General features: G+C 43.3%; 1 protein-coding gene across 1 annotated transcript in view; it reads right to left on the bottom strand.

Annotated features, from left to right (window-relative positions):
* The window catches only part of TENM1 (teneurin transmembrane protein 1), a 371,047-nt gene that overhangs the window by 235,206 nt on the left and 115,045 nt on the right, over positions 1–20,796 (bottom strand). Inside the window, exon 3 of the mRNA XM_060270166.2 lies at positions 4,143–4,403. Within this exon, the coding sequence (XP_060126149.1) occupies positions 4,143–4,403 (261 nt within the window). The remainder of the gene's footprint in view (positions 1–4,142; positions 4,404–20,796) is intronic.

The following is a 20,796-nucleotide window of genomic DNA, read 5'->3' on the forward strand; positions in this document are numbered from 1 at the left end:
GTATTGTATGCATACTTTACCCTGTTATTTGCTTTTTTTGCACACAAAAAACAGGCTGAGTAGAATTCAGAGAAGCGTGACATTTCAAAGGATAGCTGAGTTTTGGTTTGCTTTTCAGGAAGTGTGAATTAGCTCAATTTACCTATAAATGCAAACTGAACTGAATTTCTTCTCCGTCTGTGACACCCTCTCAGTCCTTGGCAACGGAATTAGACCTTGGACACAGACTTTGACAAATCAGCATCAGATGTCCCTTGACTGTCTTAGTAAGCAGCCATTGGGGAACCTTCTTCTGTAGAGAACTGCAGATATGACAAAAGGATGCAAACTGCACAAATATGAGTTGGAATGTCACAGAATGTATAAACTGCCATCCAGGAGTTATTATCTGGGATGTCTTAATAAACTGCTCCTTGCACCCCCCCCCCAGTACCTGCATTTGAAGATCTAAGTTACATGCAACTCTTACGAGCTTCCATAGAAAGGGGTGGGCCATTCTTTTGTTGCTGTTGCTTATTAAATTTATATACAGTGGTGCCTCGCTTAATGAATGCCCTGCTAAACGAATTTTCCGCTTAACGAAAGGATTTTTCGAGCGGAGGTTGCCTCGCTAGACGAATTCGTTTTATGAAAAATTCGTCTAGCGAATCGCGGTTTCCCATAGGAATGCATTGAAATTCAATTAATGCATTCTTATGGGCAAAAAAATAAATAAATAAAATTCAATGCATTTCTATGGGATTCACTAGACGAATTTTTCGTTATAAGAAAAGACCCGTGGAACGAATTAAATTCGTCTAGCGAGGCACCACTGTACTACCCTTTCTCCCAAAGGAGCCCAGGGCGGCAAACAACAAGCATAAATAAAATAAAAATGATTCCAGTATATATGCACACAGGGAAATATCTCAACTTGTTGAAAGAGGAAGGTTTTCAGTCGGTGCTGAGAAGATATCAGAGATGACACCTGTCTAATATTCAAGGGGAGGGAATTCCAAGGAGTAGGTGTTAGTTGCTGAAACGGTCAAGACATCTTGTCTGAAGAATGTTGATGATGCAGGCACAAAAACATGGGATATCAACTCAAAATGCCCTGTCATGAATTGTGAATATGATGTGAGCATTGAAGATGGGTTGGGTGCTTGCCCCACGATAAAAGGAGTATCAAGGGTGAGTGATTTGTTATTTTCCCAATCATATAGACTTCCAAATGTACTAGTGAGTTGGGATGCCTGTGGGACATTGACACGAAAAACATACAAGGACAACTGTGGGACAGATTTAAAATTACGCTACTGACTTCACATCTGACCCGAGTTCTCCAACTGTCAAAATGTATAAGTAGAACTGTGGAAAGCAAAGACATCACAAGGGCTGATTACATTTAGCTGCACCATCTCCTGTGCTCAGATGTTATTTGTGTCAACACTCCATAGTTAGTTAGTCTGTTGAGTTTTCCCTTTTGATATTTTATTCATCAGTGTGTGAATGTGTGATTTCTATCTATCCCTGCATCTTAATGGGTAAGCTGAACAGATGCAAATGATATTATGCCAATACAATCATATTAACTGACTACTTCAGAAATATGTTACAGTTATTTCCCCCAAGCTCAGTTCAAAGAAAATAAAACAATTCAATAAAAGTTCTTGGGTAGGCAAACTAAGGCCCGGGGGCCGGATCCAGCCCAATTGCCTTCTAAATCTGGCCTGCAGGAATCAGCATGTTTTTACATGAGTAGAATGTGTCCTTTTATTTAAAATGCATCTCTGGGTTATTTGTGGGACATAGGGATTCATTCATTCCCCCCCAAAAAATATAGTCCAACCCCCCCCCCCAAGGTCGGAGGGACAGTGGACTGGCCCCCTGCTGAAAAAGTCTGCTGACCCCTGATCTACAGCCACAGCAAGTGCTGTAACAACCTTCCAACAGTTTGACTTTACCTCGAAAGGCACACTCCTCCATTGTTTCCCAAGATGGACGGATGCCAGCAACATTATTTGATATCTATCCCACCCTTCCTCCCCAATGAGCCCAGGATATCACAAGGATCTGTGTACACCTGGGCACCTTCCTTCAAGTTGGTGATGCCCGTCTTCAAATAAAATAAATAATAAAACATAGCTGCTCCACCATCAGCCGATGATGGAAGTTTCCACAGGCTTTTAGTCTGTTTGAATAAGCAGCGTCTGGGGGCAGGGGTGGGGATGAACCCCTGACTTTGCACACAGAAGGTCCCAGGTTCAATCCCAGGCATCTCCAAATAATCAAAAGTAGCTTGCGATATGAAATACCTTTCTCAGTCTACAATCCTGGAGAAATACTGCCAGGCAGTATATACATATATTGTTTGTTTATTAATATAACATTTGTATACCACCCTTCATCCGAAGATCACAGGGCAGTTAACAACATAAAAATACAAAATGAGAACACGAAATACATAATAATTACTACAACAGCAAACCAATAACCCCCTTCCCACAAAGACTCTTTATTAAAATTATTATTCGTTTATTATTATAGGATGCTCATGTATAGCGAGTTAGATCTTTGGCCTATTGAGCTCAGTATTGTCTACACTGATGGGCAGCAGCTCTCCAAGCTTTCAGAAAGGAAATATGTTCAAATCTCTCCTGGGGAGTCTGTGGATTGACTCTTGGACCTTCTGCGTACAAGGCAGATGATCTCGCTTTTAGGTACTGAGGGAGGCAAGTAAATAGTCTGTCCTGGAATAAGGCACCTTTCTCCGGTGTCTTTGTTTGAATTTGTTGTTATCCTATATAATAAAGTCCCTGTTTTCTCTGCATCCAGATTCCGTGTGTCCCGTTTTCCGCGCTACTGAGCATGTGCCCCACGGACACAGGGATTGGACGCAGAGACTGGACGCACACAGAGCCGGGGGGGGGGGCGGAATGCGGTTCTCTCTCCCTCAACGGCTTCCCCTCCAAACTGCCGTTCCGCGCCTCGCCTCCCGATTAATGGCGCGAGGGGAAGAGGGGAAGGGACTGTGAGGTATTGAGACGCGAGCGCGCGTTCCCCGCCACTGGCGGGGTGTTTGTGTCCCCACCCCCACCCCATCGCTGCATCCCAACCCCTCCCCCCACCTGGCGTGTGGCGGGCTCAGCTCTGGGTGGGCTGGGAAAGGCGAGGAGAAGGAGGCTGCTTTCCCCCCTTTTTTCTCTCCTACGCTCCCCCCCGACGACCAGCAGCAAGCGGGCGTCACGCTCTCTCTCTCTCCCCACCCCTCTGCTTACCGTTTCCCTCGCGGTGCAGGGTCAGAGGCAGACAGAAGCGGGTACAGCGCATGGGGGGGGAGGAGATGTTTGACAGGGAGCAGGGAAGGAGGGGCGGGTGGCAGCCGCCCGCCACCCGCCCCTCTTTCCCTGCTCCATGAAGCATCTCCTCTGCTACCCCGTGCCTCCGCTGCGTTCAGCAAGAAGCCGGTGGCAGCGGAGGGATGCTGCTCATTCTTCCCCGCTAACCCTTCGCAAAAGCAGGCTCGAGCCCAGGGGGAGGGCAGGAAGGAAAGAGGGCCCTGGCCGCCCCTACCTTCCCCCCTCCCCTGCCTAGGCATGGACCGCAGCAGCGGAGGAAGAGGAGGCGGAGCAGCGACAGAGGAGCAGCGCCGGTGGCAGCCCAGGAGAGTCCCGGCACGTGTGGGTGGAGAAAAGAAGGGAGGGGGAGAGAGGGGGGAATGGGTGGGGGGAATTGCATGTTCTAGCACCCGTTAATTTAACGGGCTTCAAGATACTAGTTGTTTTATATTTAACGCTGCTTTCCCCCTTTCAGTCTTTTTAAAACAAACATCATCGATGGCTCTTACTATGTTGTTCCTCAGCCTGCCCTTTGGATTTTTTTAAAACGAGAGTATAAATTATCTGATAAATAATAAAGTAAATTTCCACAATGTATGAAAATTTGATTATTATTATTATTTACAAAATCACCTTGGATGCTCATGAAAGCATACATACTCAAGTGTATACATTTCCTACATTTTGTTTACCCGACTGCTGCCTCATTGATTGTTCTGCTTAAGTACAAATTGGCATAGCTGAACCTCTTTCTCTCTCATACATGCACACCCACACCCACATGGAAATAAATCCATGTCTGCTTTTAACGGGTTGCTTCATTACCGTTCTCCCCATCAGACTTCCTTTCGTGGTCAGTATCGGTGAGGGATAGCGCTGAGTTTGCACGGCTCGATAAACACGAACTGTGCTCTGATTTCATCCCGGACATCCACATCCTCAAGGCCTGATCTGGTGAGGCTCCTCCTTCTGTCTCGGTATCAACATCAGAACCCATCTCTATCGGATAGCCACACTGGGAGACAGCATGCATGTCTGGCTGGTAGCCAGTGCACAAGATATGTGGAGTATCATGAAATTCCATCTCTGCAAAAACAAACACACACCAAAGAAACAGATTTAATAATGCATTTACACACACACAGAGAGAGAGAGAGAGCGAGAGAGAGATCATTCAGACTTTGCCTATTTTCCAAAAGATTCACTCATAGCATCTTACATGGCTCCAGCTTTTTTTCTTAAAGTGTTATGGCCCGTTATTCCCTTGTCCCTCCCGTCTTCCAGCCCCAGAACTTCCTCCAGAGCTAATTGTGCATATTCTGCCAGCTGGGTCCAAGGAACAAGGGCTGCAGGCAGCTCACTCAAGCTCACCCACTTCCAGGCATGTTCCTGTTGACAGCAGCCTGCTGGCAGGATCAAATCTATTTGTTGTAGCAGGAGCTATAGGGTGACTCGAGCCCAGGAAGTCTGATGAATGCTAATTTGACAACACATTTAAAAAATAGGCAGAATGTGGCCATCTATTGATATTTTAATTTTGAAGGTGGCATATGTGACACAGTAAATATATTTGGAGACAAGGCTTTTGCTGGTACACAGCAAAACTGTTGTGGGTGAGCTGAAAAAAAAGGATACTTCCTTTCCCTTCCACCGCTTTGCATTGCATTCACAGAGTATTTCCTTAAATATGCATGCTTTTGTAGTGCTCCAATTCCCACAGGATGTATTTTCTTTGAAGCTCTTATAGTGCCATAAATGGTGGTTTTTAGCTTTGCACATCTAACCTTGTTACCTACAATACTGCATATTCCCCGGAGGAGATAAAACTCAAAGTGGATTTATGATATTCTTAGGCTCTCTTCAAAACACACATAAAGCCAGCAGGTTGGGAACCATTTTCATGTGATGGAAAGCCACAGTGCAGATGTGTGCAGATGAACAGCATGGCTACATAAGCAGGGACATCTGAACATGCATTGCAAGGATAGGGAACCTTAGGCTCCAGGAATGAATGCAGCCTTACAGGCCTCTATATCTTTCTCCGGGCTCTCCCAAGTTTTTCCCCAGCCACACTCCTCACCAGCTCTGCTCCACAATGTCTATGCCTAGCTGGAAAGAGTCTTTAAACTGTGACAATGCTCCTTTGTGGTCTGGGTAAAGGGGTGTGTGCGTGCCTAAATATGCATGAGTACCCTCCAACATTCCTCAGATGAAAATAAGGACATTCTATTCTACATGTGTGACCTCTACGCCCCTTATATATTCACACTGCTGATGGAATACCAGGCTGAGAAGTCCTGATGGCTGTTACCAAGAGGTGCATGTAAAAGTACCATACCAGCAAACATCTTGGCCAAATGTGGGAGCCTTATCTGGTTAAACATCCATCAGCCCGCCTTGGGCATCAGAGGAGGCACACGTGCTGAATGTTTATGGAGAACACTACATGCCAGCAATGTAGTCTCTATGGTTAGCGGTTATGACAACACAAGCGGGGGCCCCTTAGGCAACTCCTGCCACCACCAGTACCATCGTTGGATGGATTAAAAGGTACTGTCTGGCAGAGCTGAGGAGTGCAACAGATGGTGCACCACTATGCAGGTGTATAAACATTTTCAGTGGCTGTAATGTCTACTATACAATGATAAGAGTTGCATTTATCGTGCCACCTTTTTTAAAAAATAAAAAATAAAAAAAATCTGGCCCTACCTACAATTTAGGGTTGCTAAAGCTAAAGGTAAAGGTACCCCTGACCATTAGGTCCAGTCACGGACGACTATGGGGTTGAGCTCTCATCTCGCTCTATAGGCCGAGGGAGCTGGCATTTGTCCGCAGACAGCTTCCAGGTCATGTGGCCAGCATGACTGAGCTGCTTCTGATGAACCAGAGCAGTGCACGGAAACGGTGTTTACCTTCCCGCCAGAGCGGTACCTATTTATCAACTTGCACTTGATGTGCTTTCGAACTGCTAGGTGGACAGGAGCTGGGACCGAACAACGGTTGGTAGCATGTCTCAATTCCAATCTTCTCAATTTCTCATTTTCCCTATTTTAAATTCAGTTCTCAATGTTTCCACATCAGTTTGTGAAGAATTATTATTATTATTATTATTATTATTATTATGGTCGTAACTTGGTTCTCAAATTTAATTTCTTCTGGGAGTCTGTTCGACTCCCAAAATGGTTCAAAAACCAAGGCACGGCTTCCGGTTGGCTTTCCAATTGAAAGCCACGGAAGCCGCGTCGGACGTTCAGCTTCCAAAAAATGTTTGCAAACCAGAACACTCACTGCTGGGTTTGCGACGTTCAGGAACCGATTTGACAACTAAGGCATTTGACTACCAAGGTACAACTGTATTATTATTATTATTCATCATGAAAACTTATTAGCATTTTAATGCAAATTGCAATTATTTTTCTTTCAGCTTTGGTTACTATGAACATTATTGTAAAGCAAGTCCCCTGTATGCTCATCCACCCCTAACATATGCATTTTTATTGATGATGGTGATGATGATGATGATGATGATGATGATAATAATAATAATAATAATAATAATAATAATAATAATAATACGCCAGCCATCTGACTCAGTTGTCCCAGCCACTATAGGCAGCTTCCAACAAAATATAAAAACACAATGAAATGTCAGACATTAAAAGCTGCCTTCAGATGTCTTTGGAAAGTAATATAGTTGTTTATCTCTTTGTTTACCTTCGTAAACATTCTTTTATTCTTTTATTAGAGAACCACATCACAAAATCTGGAGAAGTGTGAATTTTGAAGGATGGCTGTGTATCGGTTCTCATACTGTTTCAGAAAGTGCAAGTTCCATAGATTCAGCTTTAAATGCTAACTGAAGGAGCGTCTCCACCCTCATCGTTCTGCCCAGACACTGAGGTCCAGTGCTGAGGGCCTTCTGGTGGTTCCCTCACTACAAGAAGCCAAGTTACAGGGAACAAGGCAGAGGGCCTTCTCGGTAGTGGCACCCACCCTGTGGAATGCCCTCCCACCAGAGGTCAAAGAGAACAACAATTACCAGACCTTTAGAAGGCATCTCAAGGCGGCCCTTTTTAGGGAAGCTTTTAATGTTTGATGGATTTCTGTATTTTAATGTTTTGTTGGAAGCCGCCCAGAGTGGCTGGGGGAACCCGGCCAGATGGGCGGGGTATAAATAATAACTTATTATTATTATTATTATTATTATTATTATTATTATTTCTCTCATCCCTATCTACCACTCACAGGTGGCCCCTGGAAGACTGCCCACAAGGGAATGTGGAGTTTAGATGGAAGGAGTTTCCCCACCCCCAGGGGAATGTAGTAACCAATTAAGTGTCTGTGTGTGATTCTGAGAGAGGGGGGGGGACTTCCCTTGACAACAAAATGGTGCAATGACTGCCCACTTATAGCAATGGAGGCTGGTCCACCAGGGTGAAGCTCCCACCTGTACACCTGTCTTACAACCAACCAACCAACCAACCCAGCAGGCCAAACTGCCTGTTATCTTCCTCGCCCTTCATCTCAGTGTTGCCTTAGCAGGGAGGAGGATGGGAACAAAGCTGTAATTAGTTGGCTCTGCTTGCCATTGGCTCCGGCTCCACCTATGGCTAACCTCTCTGCCTTCAGCCCTACTAGTGTCAGTGAGCACCAGCTGCCACTGCCTCCTCATAGTAGTGCTCCTCTCCAAAGGTCCAGGTGCCCATCCTCGCCCTCTTCTAACAAACCATTCCACTCCCTCTCCCCAAGTTCTCAATCTTTTTTCTTTTCTTTTCCAATGGATGCTCAGCATTTCATGTCCACTGAGCATGCCAACACCTCCTTTCTGATCTCTCAGTGGCCCTCATGGCTACAACCCTGTTGGAATTTTCCATGGAGCTATTACTGCTATTACAAGGATTGATGAAACCTATGTCCAAAGCCACTCACGGCAATGCTAAAAATTCCAATCACCTGGTTCCTGTGTGTCAGTTAGAAATAAATATTACATCTGACGGAATTAGGATTTTATTGCTATTTTTGTAGGGATTGGAACTCTGGTCTCCCAGTTCCTAGCCCAACACTCTAACCACTACACCAGACTGGCTCCTAATCCCTGGCCCTGAAAGGAGAAAAATGCAGTAGTGTTCCTAGATTGTAGTAACTAGAGTGGCAGGATTTTAAATCTCCCCCTTAATCATTGACTTTCCTGATTACTAAATGAATAAATTTGGGGTTGAGTAGGATGAAATCCTCCAATATGAAGCAAAACTAACCAACGAAGACACCTCCCTCCCCCCACAAAAGCACCACCACAGAGCAACAAGAAGATCTCCTTTAAACCCAACAATTGGCTGATGGCAGCTAGAAATGTTTGCTCTCAAATTCCACAGCTACATCCCTGGAGATGAGCGCAGGGCTTCTAGCCATGTGGCCCCACCTTTAGAATTCATGCCTTGGGGCAACACATCGAAGTCAAGCTCAAGCAACCTCAAAGACAGAGAAGGGAAACCGCATTTATTTTGTTTAGTATTTTGCTTCCTTTGCGTCTTCCACCCACCCACCCGTATTAATCTTAAGGCCCTTGGGGAGAACTTGTCTATGGAGTGACAGATCTAATTTGCGTTTTAGTCTATGTAATTGCTGCTTCAAGCTGCTTCTGCAATAGCTGCCACAGGACGAACGGAGCAGACGCGAGGGAGACATTTCCCCCACCTCTTTTTGACACTTCAAGTGGAATTCAGGAATGGGCCTGATTTAGAGTACAGGGAAGCAAGTTCAGAGCAGAATCCTGTGGCAAAACTTATCACTACCACGGCTACTTCTACTTGGACGTTCGTTTGGCCTTAGAACAAAATATCGCATGTGGCAGTTGAGACCAGGAAAGGGGTTTGTTTTAACTTTTGGAACAACACACACACCATCCATTGAAGACAATCTAATTCTGCGATTAAGATCAAGAAAGTCTGTAGGGAAGGAGCCAGTCTTTGAGGCTATAAACACTGGTGTGTTTACAAACCAACCCAGATGCTTAGAAAGTTGATGTGAATCTTAATCTGCTTTAGTTTTTTAACATTTGTTTTGCATTGAATTTTTCTTGGTGTTATTGTTTTGTAAACTGCTTTGAGGTTTTCTTTTTTTACATTCTAGTGGCATATAAATTTTATGAAATGAAATACAGTGGTACCTCACTAGACAAATACTTCACAAGGCGAATGCATTTTGCGATTTCAATGGAGACTCGCAAGACGAAGTTTCCTATGGCACGCTTCGCAAGACAATTTTTTCGTCCCATAGGGTGCCTCGCAAGATGAATTTTTTTTATTCGTCTTGCGAGTCACCCTATGGGAAACCACACTTCAATGTGTTCCTATGGGAGCCGCTTCGCAAAACGAATTTTTCGCTATACGAAGCGACTTGCGGGACGAATTAAATTTGTCTTGCGAGGCACCACTGTAAATGAATCGGTCACCAATACAGCTGTTCTAAAAACAGGAGTTATATGTGGTCTAAAGGGAGTCCCAGGCAGTAATCTGGGGTCCACTGCATTTTGGACCAACTGAAGTTTCTGAGTCGTCTTCAAAGGCATCTCCAGGCAGAGTGCATTGCAATAATCACATCTGGAAGTAGGAGTGGCCAAGTAATTTCTGTCCGAAAGTGGCCATAGCTGGCAAACCAATTGCAGATGGAAAGGGGCATTCCTAGTCACCAAGCCTACCAGAGCCTCTAGAGATAGTGCTGAATCTGGGACCACCCCCCAAGCTACGGACCTGCTAGGAGTACAACCTCGTCCAGGACTTTAAAATTTCAAAATCAGCACAGCTGTTAAAAACAATACAGAGCTCAGACAAAGACAGAAAACACTGAACTGAGTCTGCTCCAGTGTGGAGAAAATATATACCGGTATAACCACAATGAGATAAAAGGTGTGTGTGTGTGTGTGTGTGTGTGTGTGTGTGTGTGTGTGTGTGTTGTAGGAAAGCAAATTGCAAAATATTGTATTCAATAATTTCTGAATCTAAAATGTGGTGCCCAATTAACGAATGGTGAAATGAGTTGCCTACAGAAACTATACTTCTTTCCCCCCCTTTTACTATCTGATTTTGCAGCAGCAAGCCCTCTGTTTTGCATTTCTATACTCCTGGGCATTTAATTTATTCTAACATTTAACTCTGCACATAATGGAGTTTTTGCCATTTAAAAGAAGAAAAGGAAGCACGTTTAACAAAGGAAGGGGGTGAGAGTAGAGTGCTGAAGAGTGTTGGAGGAAACTTTGCAAAAGAAACATTCCACAACTAGCGATGAAGAAATGCAGTCTGCAGATTTGAGCAACAAAATCATAGGGTCTGATTTCTGATATTGGGGTGGGTGGGTGGGTGGGATGTTTCTGCGTAGTGTTGGTATACGTTGTTCTTCAGAATTTGCTACATACAAGGGATGATGGAGTCTTTTGGCCTGGTAGGTCAGAAGTCCCTTACATACAACTTCCAAAGTGCCTGGCAGCCAGCTGGTTGTTGGGTGCTGCTTGGATACCACAGTACAAGGAGTTTTGCCACAGACCTATGCTCAATTACGGTCGCCATATGTCCGGATTTTCATGGATCTGTCCTCTTTTTCAGGGGTAAAATTTCTGTCTGGGAGGATTTTTAGAATCTGCAAAAATGTCTGGGTTTTCTCCCTTTTGTTCCAAGGGAGAAAATGAGTGCAGTTGCATCCCTCCCTAGTGCCCTCAAACTGGCTGCAAAGCTGCCCACATGGTGAGGAAAGTGCAGGCTGAATCTCTCCGCAGGAGGAGGCACCGGCAAAAACAGCATCAGTGGCAGCTCTGCTATGCCTTGCTGCCGCTGCTGTGAGGGCTGCAGCGGCATTGGCAGGGACTTCCCAAGCCGTGAGGCAGAGGGAGGCCCCAGCTCCAAGTTGCTGCTCCTGAGTGCTGCTTCTTGGATGCTGCTGGCGAGCTTCATGTTGAGCACGGCCTTCTTGCAGCAGCCCCTATCCTAGCCGCAGCATCCAGGGTTGCCGTGCTGCTCCTCATCATCTGCACTATAATCACACTGACCTACAGGCTCCTCTAACTCCCCACCCCCCCATACATTCTCCCTTCAAGCTTCCACACCTGACAGCCTTGCTTAAGAAAAGGAGTCCAGCCTGGAGAGCCTCCTTGCAGCTCCCTAACTCCTGCTGCCCTTTCACGTAACTTGGTTCGAGGGCTTTCTCCACCCTTGACCCTTTTCAAAGCTTGCCAGCCAGCCGGCCGGCCAGCCAGCCAGCCAGCCAGCCAGCTCTCTCTCTCTCTCTCTCTGGCAGTTGTTGGGTAGTGTTTGCAAAAGGACTGAAAGATAATAGAGGCAGGTTAGCTGATTCCTCCCTTTGATATTCCAATGGGCAAGGAGAAGCGTTTTTAAGAGGAAGACCTCAAGGAGTGCAAGTAGGATAGCGATAAATAGTTTGGCTACATATAAAGACCTCCATCCACATGGCTAATGTTTATGTACTGTGAAATAATAACAGACTTCTCAAAGCATCCCACTGCTGATTTTGTGGTGTGTAAATAGTGTGTGGTGTGTAAATCTGGATGAGCCACATGGGTGGAAGTTTTTACATGTACCTAGACAAGCTTGGGAAGAGCAGTTTACTAGGTATCCTGGACCAAAGTTGTCCTGAGTTTGGCTTGGTAGCTATGCCACAGGGTTCTTGGGAGGACAAAATGTGGTGTGGGGGTGTAGCAGGGGCCCAAAGGGACAGAATTAAGGTGATAATGCAAATCCTTATAAATCTTGGAATATGCTTATTTTAGAAGAGTTATGGTAACCTGATGCTTTAGAGAAGCTGATGATTCAGCAAGATGCCGTCCCTACTGGGATAGAAGGTCAGCTAATATGTCAATCACAAAGATGCAGTTCATAAGCTAGAACATAATTGTTACATGGTACACGTAACGCAGGTTCCCAACACGCATATTAACTCACAATGTAACATATTACTGTACTGAGAATCAAGGCCTAGTTAACAATACTTATTGCACATGCGTATTAAATTAGGATGAGGTAATGATGGACATGCGTACTGAATTAAAATGACGTAATGATTTATATGATTGGTTAAAATAAAATCCTTTGTATGAAATGTTATAAATTCTCCTGCCCCATGTTGGGCGGGGTTGCAGTTTTGCGAAAAGTTTTGACTGGGGGAACCCGGCCAGATGGGCGGGGTATAAATTGTTGTTGTTGTTGTTGTTTTGCAATAAACAAAATGGACACCTAACTCCTCTTGTCTCTGAGTTTTATTGGCCTAACTCAGAAGATAAGCCATTATTGGCGTACAACAGGGGGACCTTGTATGCCACATTGTATGTCTCCCATCCTCCCCTTTCTCTCCCTCCCTCCCTTCCTTCCTCTTTCTCTCTCAGTGCTGGGTGGGGCCAGCAGTGTGTTTGTGTGGTGCCTGTGTGTGTAACTAAGTGTGCATGTGCATGTGCAAGAGTATGAAGGTGATGTGGTGGTGGCACATGAGCTGCTGCAAATGTGTCCTCTTTTTTTACTCTTCAAAAATATGGCAACCCTATCCAATCACAGGCTGGCAAGGCTGCTTTCTGCAGGGATCAGCTCAGCAATCAAGTTCCTGTATTTTTTAAATTTATATTCCATCTTCCTTCCAAGGATCTCAAAGTGGTTTGTTCCCTCCACATTTTATCCTCACAACAACCCTGTGAGGTAGAGTGGGCTGGGGAATTGTGACTAGCCTAAGATCGTCCGTTTTCATAGCTGAGCAATGATTTGAACCCAAATCTCCTAGGTCCCACTCCAACACTCTAACCACTACAGGTCTACTAGCTATGAATCATCTGAGCTTCTGTGAAAATTTGCTCGAACATGCCCCTTTCTTGGATTTAAATGCAAGCAACAAAACAGAACATACACATAAAGATGCACGCACGAAAGCACTATAGCATTCTGTTCTTCCATTCACATCAAATTACATCTTGTTGCAAATTTAACATCAATAGAATGATATGAAAGACATCTAGACACATCTGCTACCTCTGATTAGGCAGCCCAGAACAAGGTTTGTCACTCAAAGTTTCCCCCTCAGTCTGGTTTTAAGGGATCTTTCATCAGAAAGTTCAAGTATGGGAAGGGCTCGCGACATTAAAACGTCCTTCACAGAAGAAAAGGAAGAAAATATGCTATTCCGATATTGCGGGGCGGGGGAAGGGGGAAGAGAAAGAGAGATTGAAACATCTTAAAATCTCAATTCAGTCAAATTTGTGTTCAGGATGACACTTTCCGTGAAGCTTTCACTGCAGGGTTTTTGCCAACATGAGTTCATTTCTGAAGGACAATTAGACTGTGGCTTATTAAGGAATATTTAATTCAGCCTCTCTGTGGTGCCTGTTCCATCTTTCTCTTATTTGTAATAAACACAATCAAATAAAGAAAATGCTCAGGGAAATTAGAGGAATCAGAGGTAGGATGTAACAAGGGAAGAAGCAAAGACTCAGAGTGAAGGGGGGGGGGAACAAAACAAAACAATTTGTGGCCCATGGAAAGGCACAGCTTGAACAGAAAGCCTTTATATCTCTTCACGGAGAGGAAACCCAATGACTGGCCTGGGTAAGCCAAGTTGCTCCAGTACCCAGAAACCCTTTACTGCTGGAGGAGATGCTCACCAGACACGGCATCTGCCCATCACAGGATGATGGTCCTCCACACCTAATCCCAGAATATTCCAACAAAACCCCAACACTGGTTTCACTGGCCACCAGTTAGCCACCAAGCTAAGGTTGCATTCATTCACATGGCAGTTTATTCTGTTTTCGCAATTTTTTTTTGTAACCCTTAAGTTCCACCTCACTTTTGAGCTTTCCCATGCTGTAAAAGGCACTTCTGGAACTATAGTGGAACATAGTTTAGTACTCATTTTCATGTTACTTGCTTCCGGGGGGGGGGGGGGCTGTTTTCAAATGATCTGAAAATGAATGCTGAACTTGTGCTATATTCCACCATAGTTCTGGGCCTACACAGCTTTGGCCACGAAACCTTAAAAAATAATCTCACCCCTTATATACCCAACCAATCACTGTGTCCTGCAGGAGGTCTATTCAGTATATGTCGGAACCAGGCACCTATCCTTTGCAACCCCTTCACATTGCACATCAGTCAGGCCCTGTCTCTCTTATCTTCTTGGAACCTATAAAAGACCTTAGTTTGCGATGCAGTCTTTTTAACTGAAGGTATTTACCCCAGTCTGTGTCTGTATTGGACTTGACATAGTGAATCACTTTGGGATGGTTCACGGGAAGCAATTCGTAAGGGAAAGAGATAAACATACCTCTTGCGCTGCATGACATACACTGGGGGACAGAAAGCCCCAGGAACAGAGAGAGTCTTTTGCTTTTTTCCGAACAGTTGGAGGTAAAGCGTTACAGCCTGCTCTGCTAACCTACTGCTCAAAGGTAAAATTTGCATCAATTGCTCCACCCACTTTTGCTTCAGGCTCCACCCACTACTGGCATGTGGCCCCTGGGAGGCTTCCCTCAGGGTTGAAAAGGTTCTGCATCACTACCATAGGTAGACCTTCTCCGGAACTCTCTGATACTGAGGTTGCTGTACAGGAAAGAGGCTTGTTCATCATCATTATTTTATTAACACTTTGTTCTCAGAACCCCATGCCTGACCAGGGCTTGCAAACATTTAAACGTCCCCCTCCCCCAACCCACTCTGCAGTAGGGATCGCTGATCAATGGAGCCTGCAGCCATCAAGCAAGGAAAAGAAAAGTGGCGGAAGCTTCCTTCCCTTTAGCAGCAGAGACAGCAAGCTGCACACTCAAAAAAATAAATCAGACCAAAAAGGGCAAGAGAGCTCACTAACAAATTAGACTACACCAGTCCTTTAAACTCTTCCTTGCTCTGCTGCGAGGAGATAAGCTAAAAAAAAACCTTTAAAAAACCCAGAGTCCGTTATAACTAGCAGTATTTTGTCCCACCTCATAAAAATTTGACACAGTTGGAGGTGAACTAATTGAGACAGTGTGGAGATAATGGCATCGAAGGGATTTCAAATGTAATTAAAGAGTGATCAGGAAAAGGGGCCCGGCATGGAAAGAAGAATGCTGAGAGCTAGGAGAGCACATAAAGGTTCAAAGCCCATTCCAAAAGTGACCTTTAATAAGAACGAACAAGTGCACATTAAACTGAAGCAAAAAGGCCCTTAAACGCTTTGATGGGGAAAGTCCACACAATCATCAGCTCAGGAAGAATGAATATGTGAAAACTCTTAATATGGGTTCTTAATGTTTCAACCTTTTATGGGATATTGAACTGACTTAAGGGTTGCTGTGTCTGTTGCAGCATCTAGGGTTGGGGATTAAGTCTGCATTTAAAGGTGAAATTACTTAATTTGCACTTTCTGGAACAGAACGCAAACACAGCCACACTTTGAAACTGACATTTCTCCAAATTTTGCAATGCTGTTTTCCAGCCAAGTAATGCATATATAGTGGTACCTTCGGTTGCACATGGGATCTGTTCCAGAGGTCCAGTCGGATCCCGAGGAATTCGCAACCAGAGGTGCCTGTTCTGAGCATGTGCATGGCACAGTAGAGTGCTTCTGCGCATGCACGCGGCGCAGAGCACTTCTGCACATGCATATGCCACGAAACCTAGAAAAATACGTCCGGGTTTGCCGCATGGATAACCCAAAGGATATGCAACCAGAGGTGTGCGTATCCAGAGGTACCACTGTACTAGGGTAAAGTATGCATAAAACACAGCTATTAGTGAAAATGGAAGAAAAAATATTACAGAAAAGTGTTTTGCAAAAATGTTTGAATTTGCAAGATTGCATACAAAACTGTGAATATTGGGAGAAATTCACGCTGAAATGCTGAATTTTCATGAGGACTTTATTGCAAACTAATATGGAAATATGGAGAACTTAAATAATTCATATATATATATATATATATATATATATATAGAGAGAGAGAGAGAGAGAGAGAGAGAGAGAGAGAGAGAGAGAGAGAGAGAGAGATCCATCTCTAGAAGTGTTATAGGTTTGTAGAGAATTGTTTTATGGAACCAGAGGCAATATGCCTCTGAATATGAGCTGCTGGAGAGTAACTGTGGAACAAGGATCTTGCCTTTGTGTGTTGCACTAAAATGAGACACTTGGCTGGCCACTGTAGGGAGAAAGGATGATGAATTAGGTGACCCTTCAGCCTGATCCAGCGAGGCTCCACTTACATTTAGAACCTAGGAAGCTGCCTTACACCATATCGAACCATTGGTTCATCTAGCCCAGTACTGTCTACCTCAATGGATAGCAGCTTTCTAGGATTTCTATCAGAATTCTCACTGCTACCGGTACTGCTACCTGGAGATTCTGGGGGACTGAACCTGGGACCTTCTGCACGCAAAGCAGATACTCTGCCAATGAGCTAAAGCCCTTTCTTGAGCATCACTGGAGGCTGACACCATTGCAACTTCAGCCACTGCTTTTGTGAGGCACAATACAATCATTTGCAGTGGATTTGGGAGAGGCAAAATGAAGCATGGCACTTTCTCACAATGCATAACTGAGCTGTCGGAGCCATTGCTATGTTTCTACTGCTTTAGAAAGGGGAGATGAGAAAATAATGGAAAAGAACTATTAATAGCACCAGCATCATAACTAAGTGGAACCTTTAATTGGAAAAGCAGTATGCCACCAAAACACCTGTTGCTGGGAACAAGCACTGCAGGAAAGACAGGTGTCCTCATTTTGTGAGCTTCCCGCAGGCATCTGATTGGCCTCTGTAGGAAACATAATGTTGGGGTAGAGGCTAATTGACCCGATCCAGCAGCCCAGTTATTATATATTTATACAAAGTCACAAGAAGCTCAGAATTTCAGCCCCATTCTTTTCCACAGGTCACAATCAGCCCTTGGTCTAATTTCATGTGGCCATCAGAGCATCACCCTATTTTCAAAAGTGTTTTGCAAGCTATCAGTTCAGATCTCTAGCAAGCAGTTCTCTGGGCAAGAAGAGGAAGACAGGAAGGAAGTTGGGGAAATGGAGTTATAGAGACAAGTCCTTTTGGAACAAAGGAATATGCCTTAAGTCAGATCATTGGTCCATCTATCTCAGTATTGTCTGCACCAACTGGCAGCAGCTCTCCAGGGTTTCAGGCAGGAGACCCTCCCAGTCCCACCTACAGAACTAAGGGATTGAGCATGGGACCTTCTGCATCCAAAGCAGATTCCCCACCACTGAGCTATGGTCTTTTCCATACTTGGCACCACCCATCACTAGTTTCAGTCCTATCAACACCTGGTAAGCAGCCCCCAACAGATTACCACCCCCGCGGAGGGGCTAAATAATATATAATATAATATAATATAATATAATATAATATAATATAATATAATATAATATAATATTCTTTATACCCTGCCCATCTGGCCGGGTCCCTCCCCCCCCCCCGCCACTCTAGTTGCCCATCCCTGCTTTTAGGGAAAGATGACATTGATTTGTAGGATACAAGTTTTCATTTGTATCTCACCAACCTACTTTGAACAAATCCTGCAATTATGTGCTTTTGGTAGCTTTGACCAAACATCAATTCTCTCCTTTACCTTTTTTTATTACATATATAACTACAGTTTGGTCTGTTAAAAAAAAGGAGACACAGTTTATTTGATTTGCCTCTGTGAATAAAAGATTCTTTGCAATCTTAGCTAACAAATTTGCAATAAAAGTTTGTGGGACAGAGAAATAAAATAGAAAACATTGTGATTATTATATGAATTTCAGCAAACATACAAAACAACTGCCCAAACTGGAAAGATTATATTTATATTGAACTGTTATCTCTTTCTCTCTCCCTCCCCCATATATTGTGATTGATCTGCATTTATCAGTGCCATTGCATTTAATGTTTCTCTCTCTTTTCCTTTATAGCTCCCATTTATCTAGATAGTGTAGTATTTGTGCAAAGGAACTATATTATTTACTCTTCTTCTTTCCTGTTCAAAAATTTATTGTGCATTAAAAATGAAAGACATTTTATGCCCTGAAATTCCTCTGAAGCTGCCATAAAATTATATTGAGATATGCATATTTGTTTGTTAGCAATATTACTCCATTCAATCAAGAAGTCTAAACAAATCTGTTTTCCCATCACCACAATTGATGTGGCACAAGAGATTAACAGAGATTTCTTCTAATCCATACAAAGCTCTGAAAAACGTTAATAAACTACAAGGCTGAAGATTAAGAATTCAATGTACCAAAGTGTAATGTACCTAAATGCAGTAGTATGGAATGCCCTCCCACTAGAGGTCAAAGAGAAAAATTACCAGACCTTTAGAAGGCATCTCAAGGCAGCCCTGTTTAGGGAAGCTTTTAATGTTTGATGGATTTCTGTATTTTAGAATTTCTGTTTTTTTGGAAGCCGCCCAGAGTGGCTGGGGGAACCCAGCCAGATGGGCGGGGTATAAATAATAAATTATTATTATTATTATTATAAAACCGGTTTGAAGTTCATATCATGTTATCGATTTCATAATATTTTTTTTAATCATTTCTATTGGTTTTACAAATACAAAGTACTGAAAATGTGAGAGCTACTTGCTTAAGACCACCATGTTTATTGGAAGGCACAAACTCTGATCACCTGCCTGACAAGTGGGATGGAAGTACATAGGCTTGTATCCAGTATAGTGCTAAGTAGCTGTCCCAACAGTGCAAAAATTTCAATGTGGAGAATGCATCTTTGCTCAATATGAAATCATAGGGTGGCTAAATATATGTTCCTTTGTTTTTCTGCAAACCTCTACTTTGGTTTTCCTATCTCATTCCTATCTTATTTGAGCCTTTAAATGTCTGGAGGGAGATCATATATATATATATATATATATATATATATATATATATATATATATATATGTATATATATATATGTATATATATATATATATATGTATATATGTGTGTGTGTGTGTGTGTGTGTGTATATATATATATATATATATATATATATATATATATATATATATATATATAATGTAGAGAGAGAGAGAGAGAGAAGGTTGAGAAGTATAGGGAAATAGGGGGAGGGGGTGTTAAGGGCGTGTATTATTAATTCTATTTTGTTATGTTATTTTTGGTTCTGGGGTTGAAATATATGAAGCATTAGGAGTTAATTATGGTTAGTTATGGTTTAAGTATTTTTACTTATTGATTGATTTATTCATTTATTTATTTAAGTATGTTTATTTATTTATGTATATGAAAAGATGATTTGAAAGACTTGGTTTTTGTTACTTTTTGTTATTTTTGTTATATATGATTTATCCTAATTTTTGTTATATCTTTTTCTCTCTCTGCTATTTATCTTTATTAATTGAATAAATAAAGTTAAAAAACGAAAAAAGGAAATCATAGGGTAGCATTAGAATGGTGATGTGATATTTTGGGTGGGGGAGGGAAAGCATTTTCCTGCCCCCCCCCCCCGAACACATGAGTAAGCCTTGAAGAGGGCTCAAGTTGCTGTGGAATGTGAATAAGGATGCACATACTGGCAAACCAGTGTGGATAAATGGCATCCACACTAGGATGTTCATTGGGAACCATATTTACATATTGTTTAAAATAAAAGGACATAAAAATAGGGGGAAACTGAGCAGTAGATAATAAAAATCTCAAACTCCCAAAGTCTTAATTTTTTTTAAAAAGTCTTTAAAGGCCTGGGAAAATTCCTGGCATCTCTGGTGATAAATGGATTTTTAAGCAGATGACTGGAAAGGCCTGAGACCCCAGAGGGCCAATAAACAAGTGAACTGCAAGGACAAATGGTCTGATCTAGCACAAGGCAGTTTCCTTTCCTCCCAGTTTCTTGACTCTTCAGTTTAAAATGACCAGGTATCAGTAGGTGATGGGGGGGAAATGCCTACTTTAAATCACAGAAGGCAAGGCACTCCAGAGAAGACAACACTGGTCCCACCCCAATGGCACTATACCATAGCTGCCAAGTCTCCCGCTGAAAAATGTAGGATCAGCAGCGGTGCGGCACCGGAAGTTGCTTCTATGCATGTCTGGACATGCACAGAAGCAATTTCCGGTGCCGCTCTGCCCGATTTCCGGTGCCCAGACATGGGCAGAGCGGCACGCGAAATGGAGCCTCCCTGGCAGGTAGGAAATCCGGGGGATTTACGGTTTTTTTTTTCCCATTCGGGATTACAGCTGGAAACGGAATAAAATCCGGGGGTTTCCTGCGAAAAACGGGAGACTTGGCAGCTATGCACCATACATTTAAAACAGCATCATATCCCTTAAGCAGGCATGGCTTCTCCAAAAGAAACCCAGGAACTGTACTTTGTTAGGAAGCTACTATTCCCTTCACAGAGCTGCAATTCCCAGAGTTCTGGTGCTAAGCTGTTTGGTGCTTCAAATATTAAAGTAAGCACCTTTAATTGATCCTGGAAAACAACTGGGGACCAGTACAGCTGACAGATCTATG

The sequence above is a fragment of the Zootoca vivipara genome, chromosome Z2 (genome assembly GCF_965207765.1).
Source record: "Zootoca vivipara chromosome Z2, rZooViv2.hap1.1, whole genome shotgun sequence".
Lineage (NCBI taxonomy): Eukaryota > Metazoa > Chordata > Lepidosauria > Squamata > Lacertidae > Zootoca > Zootoca vivipara.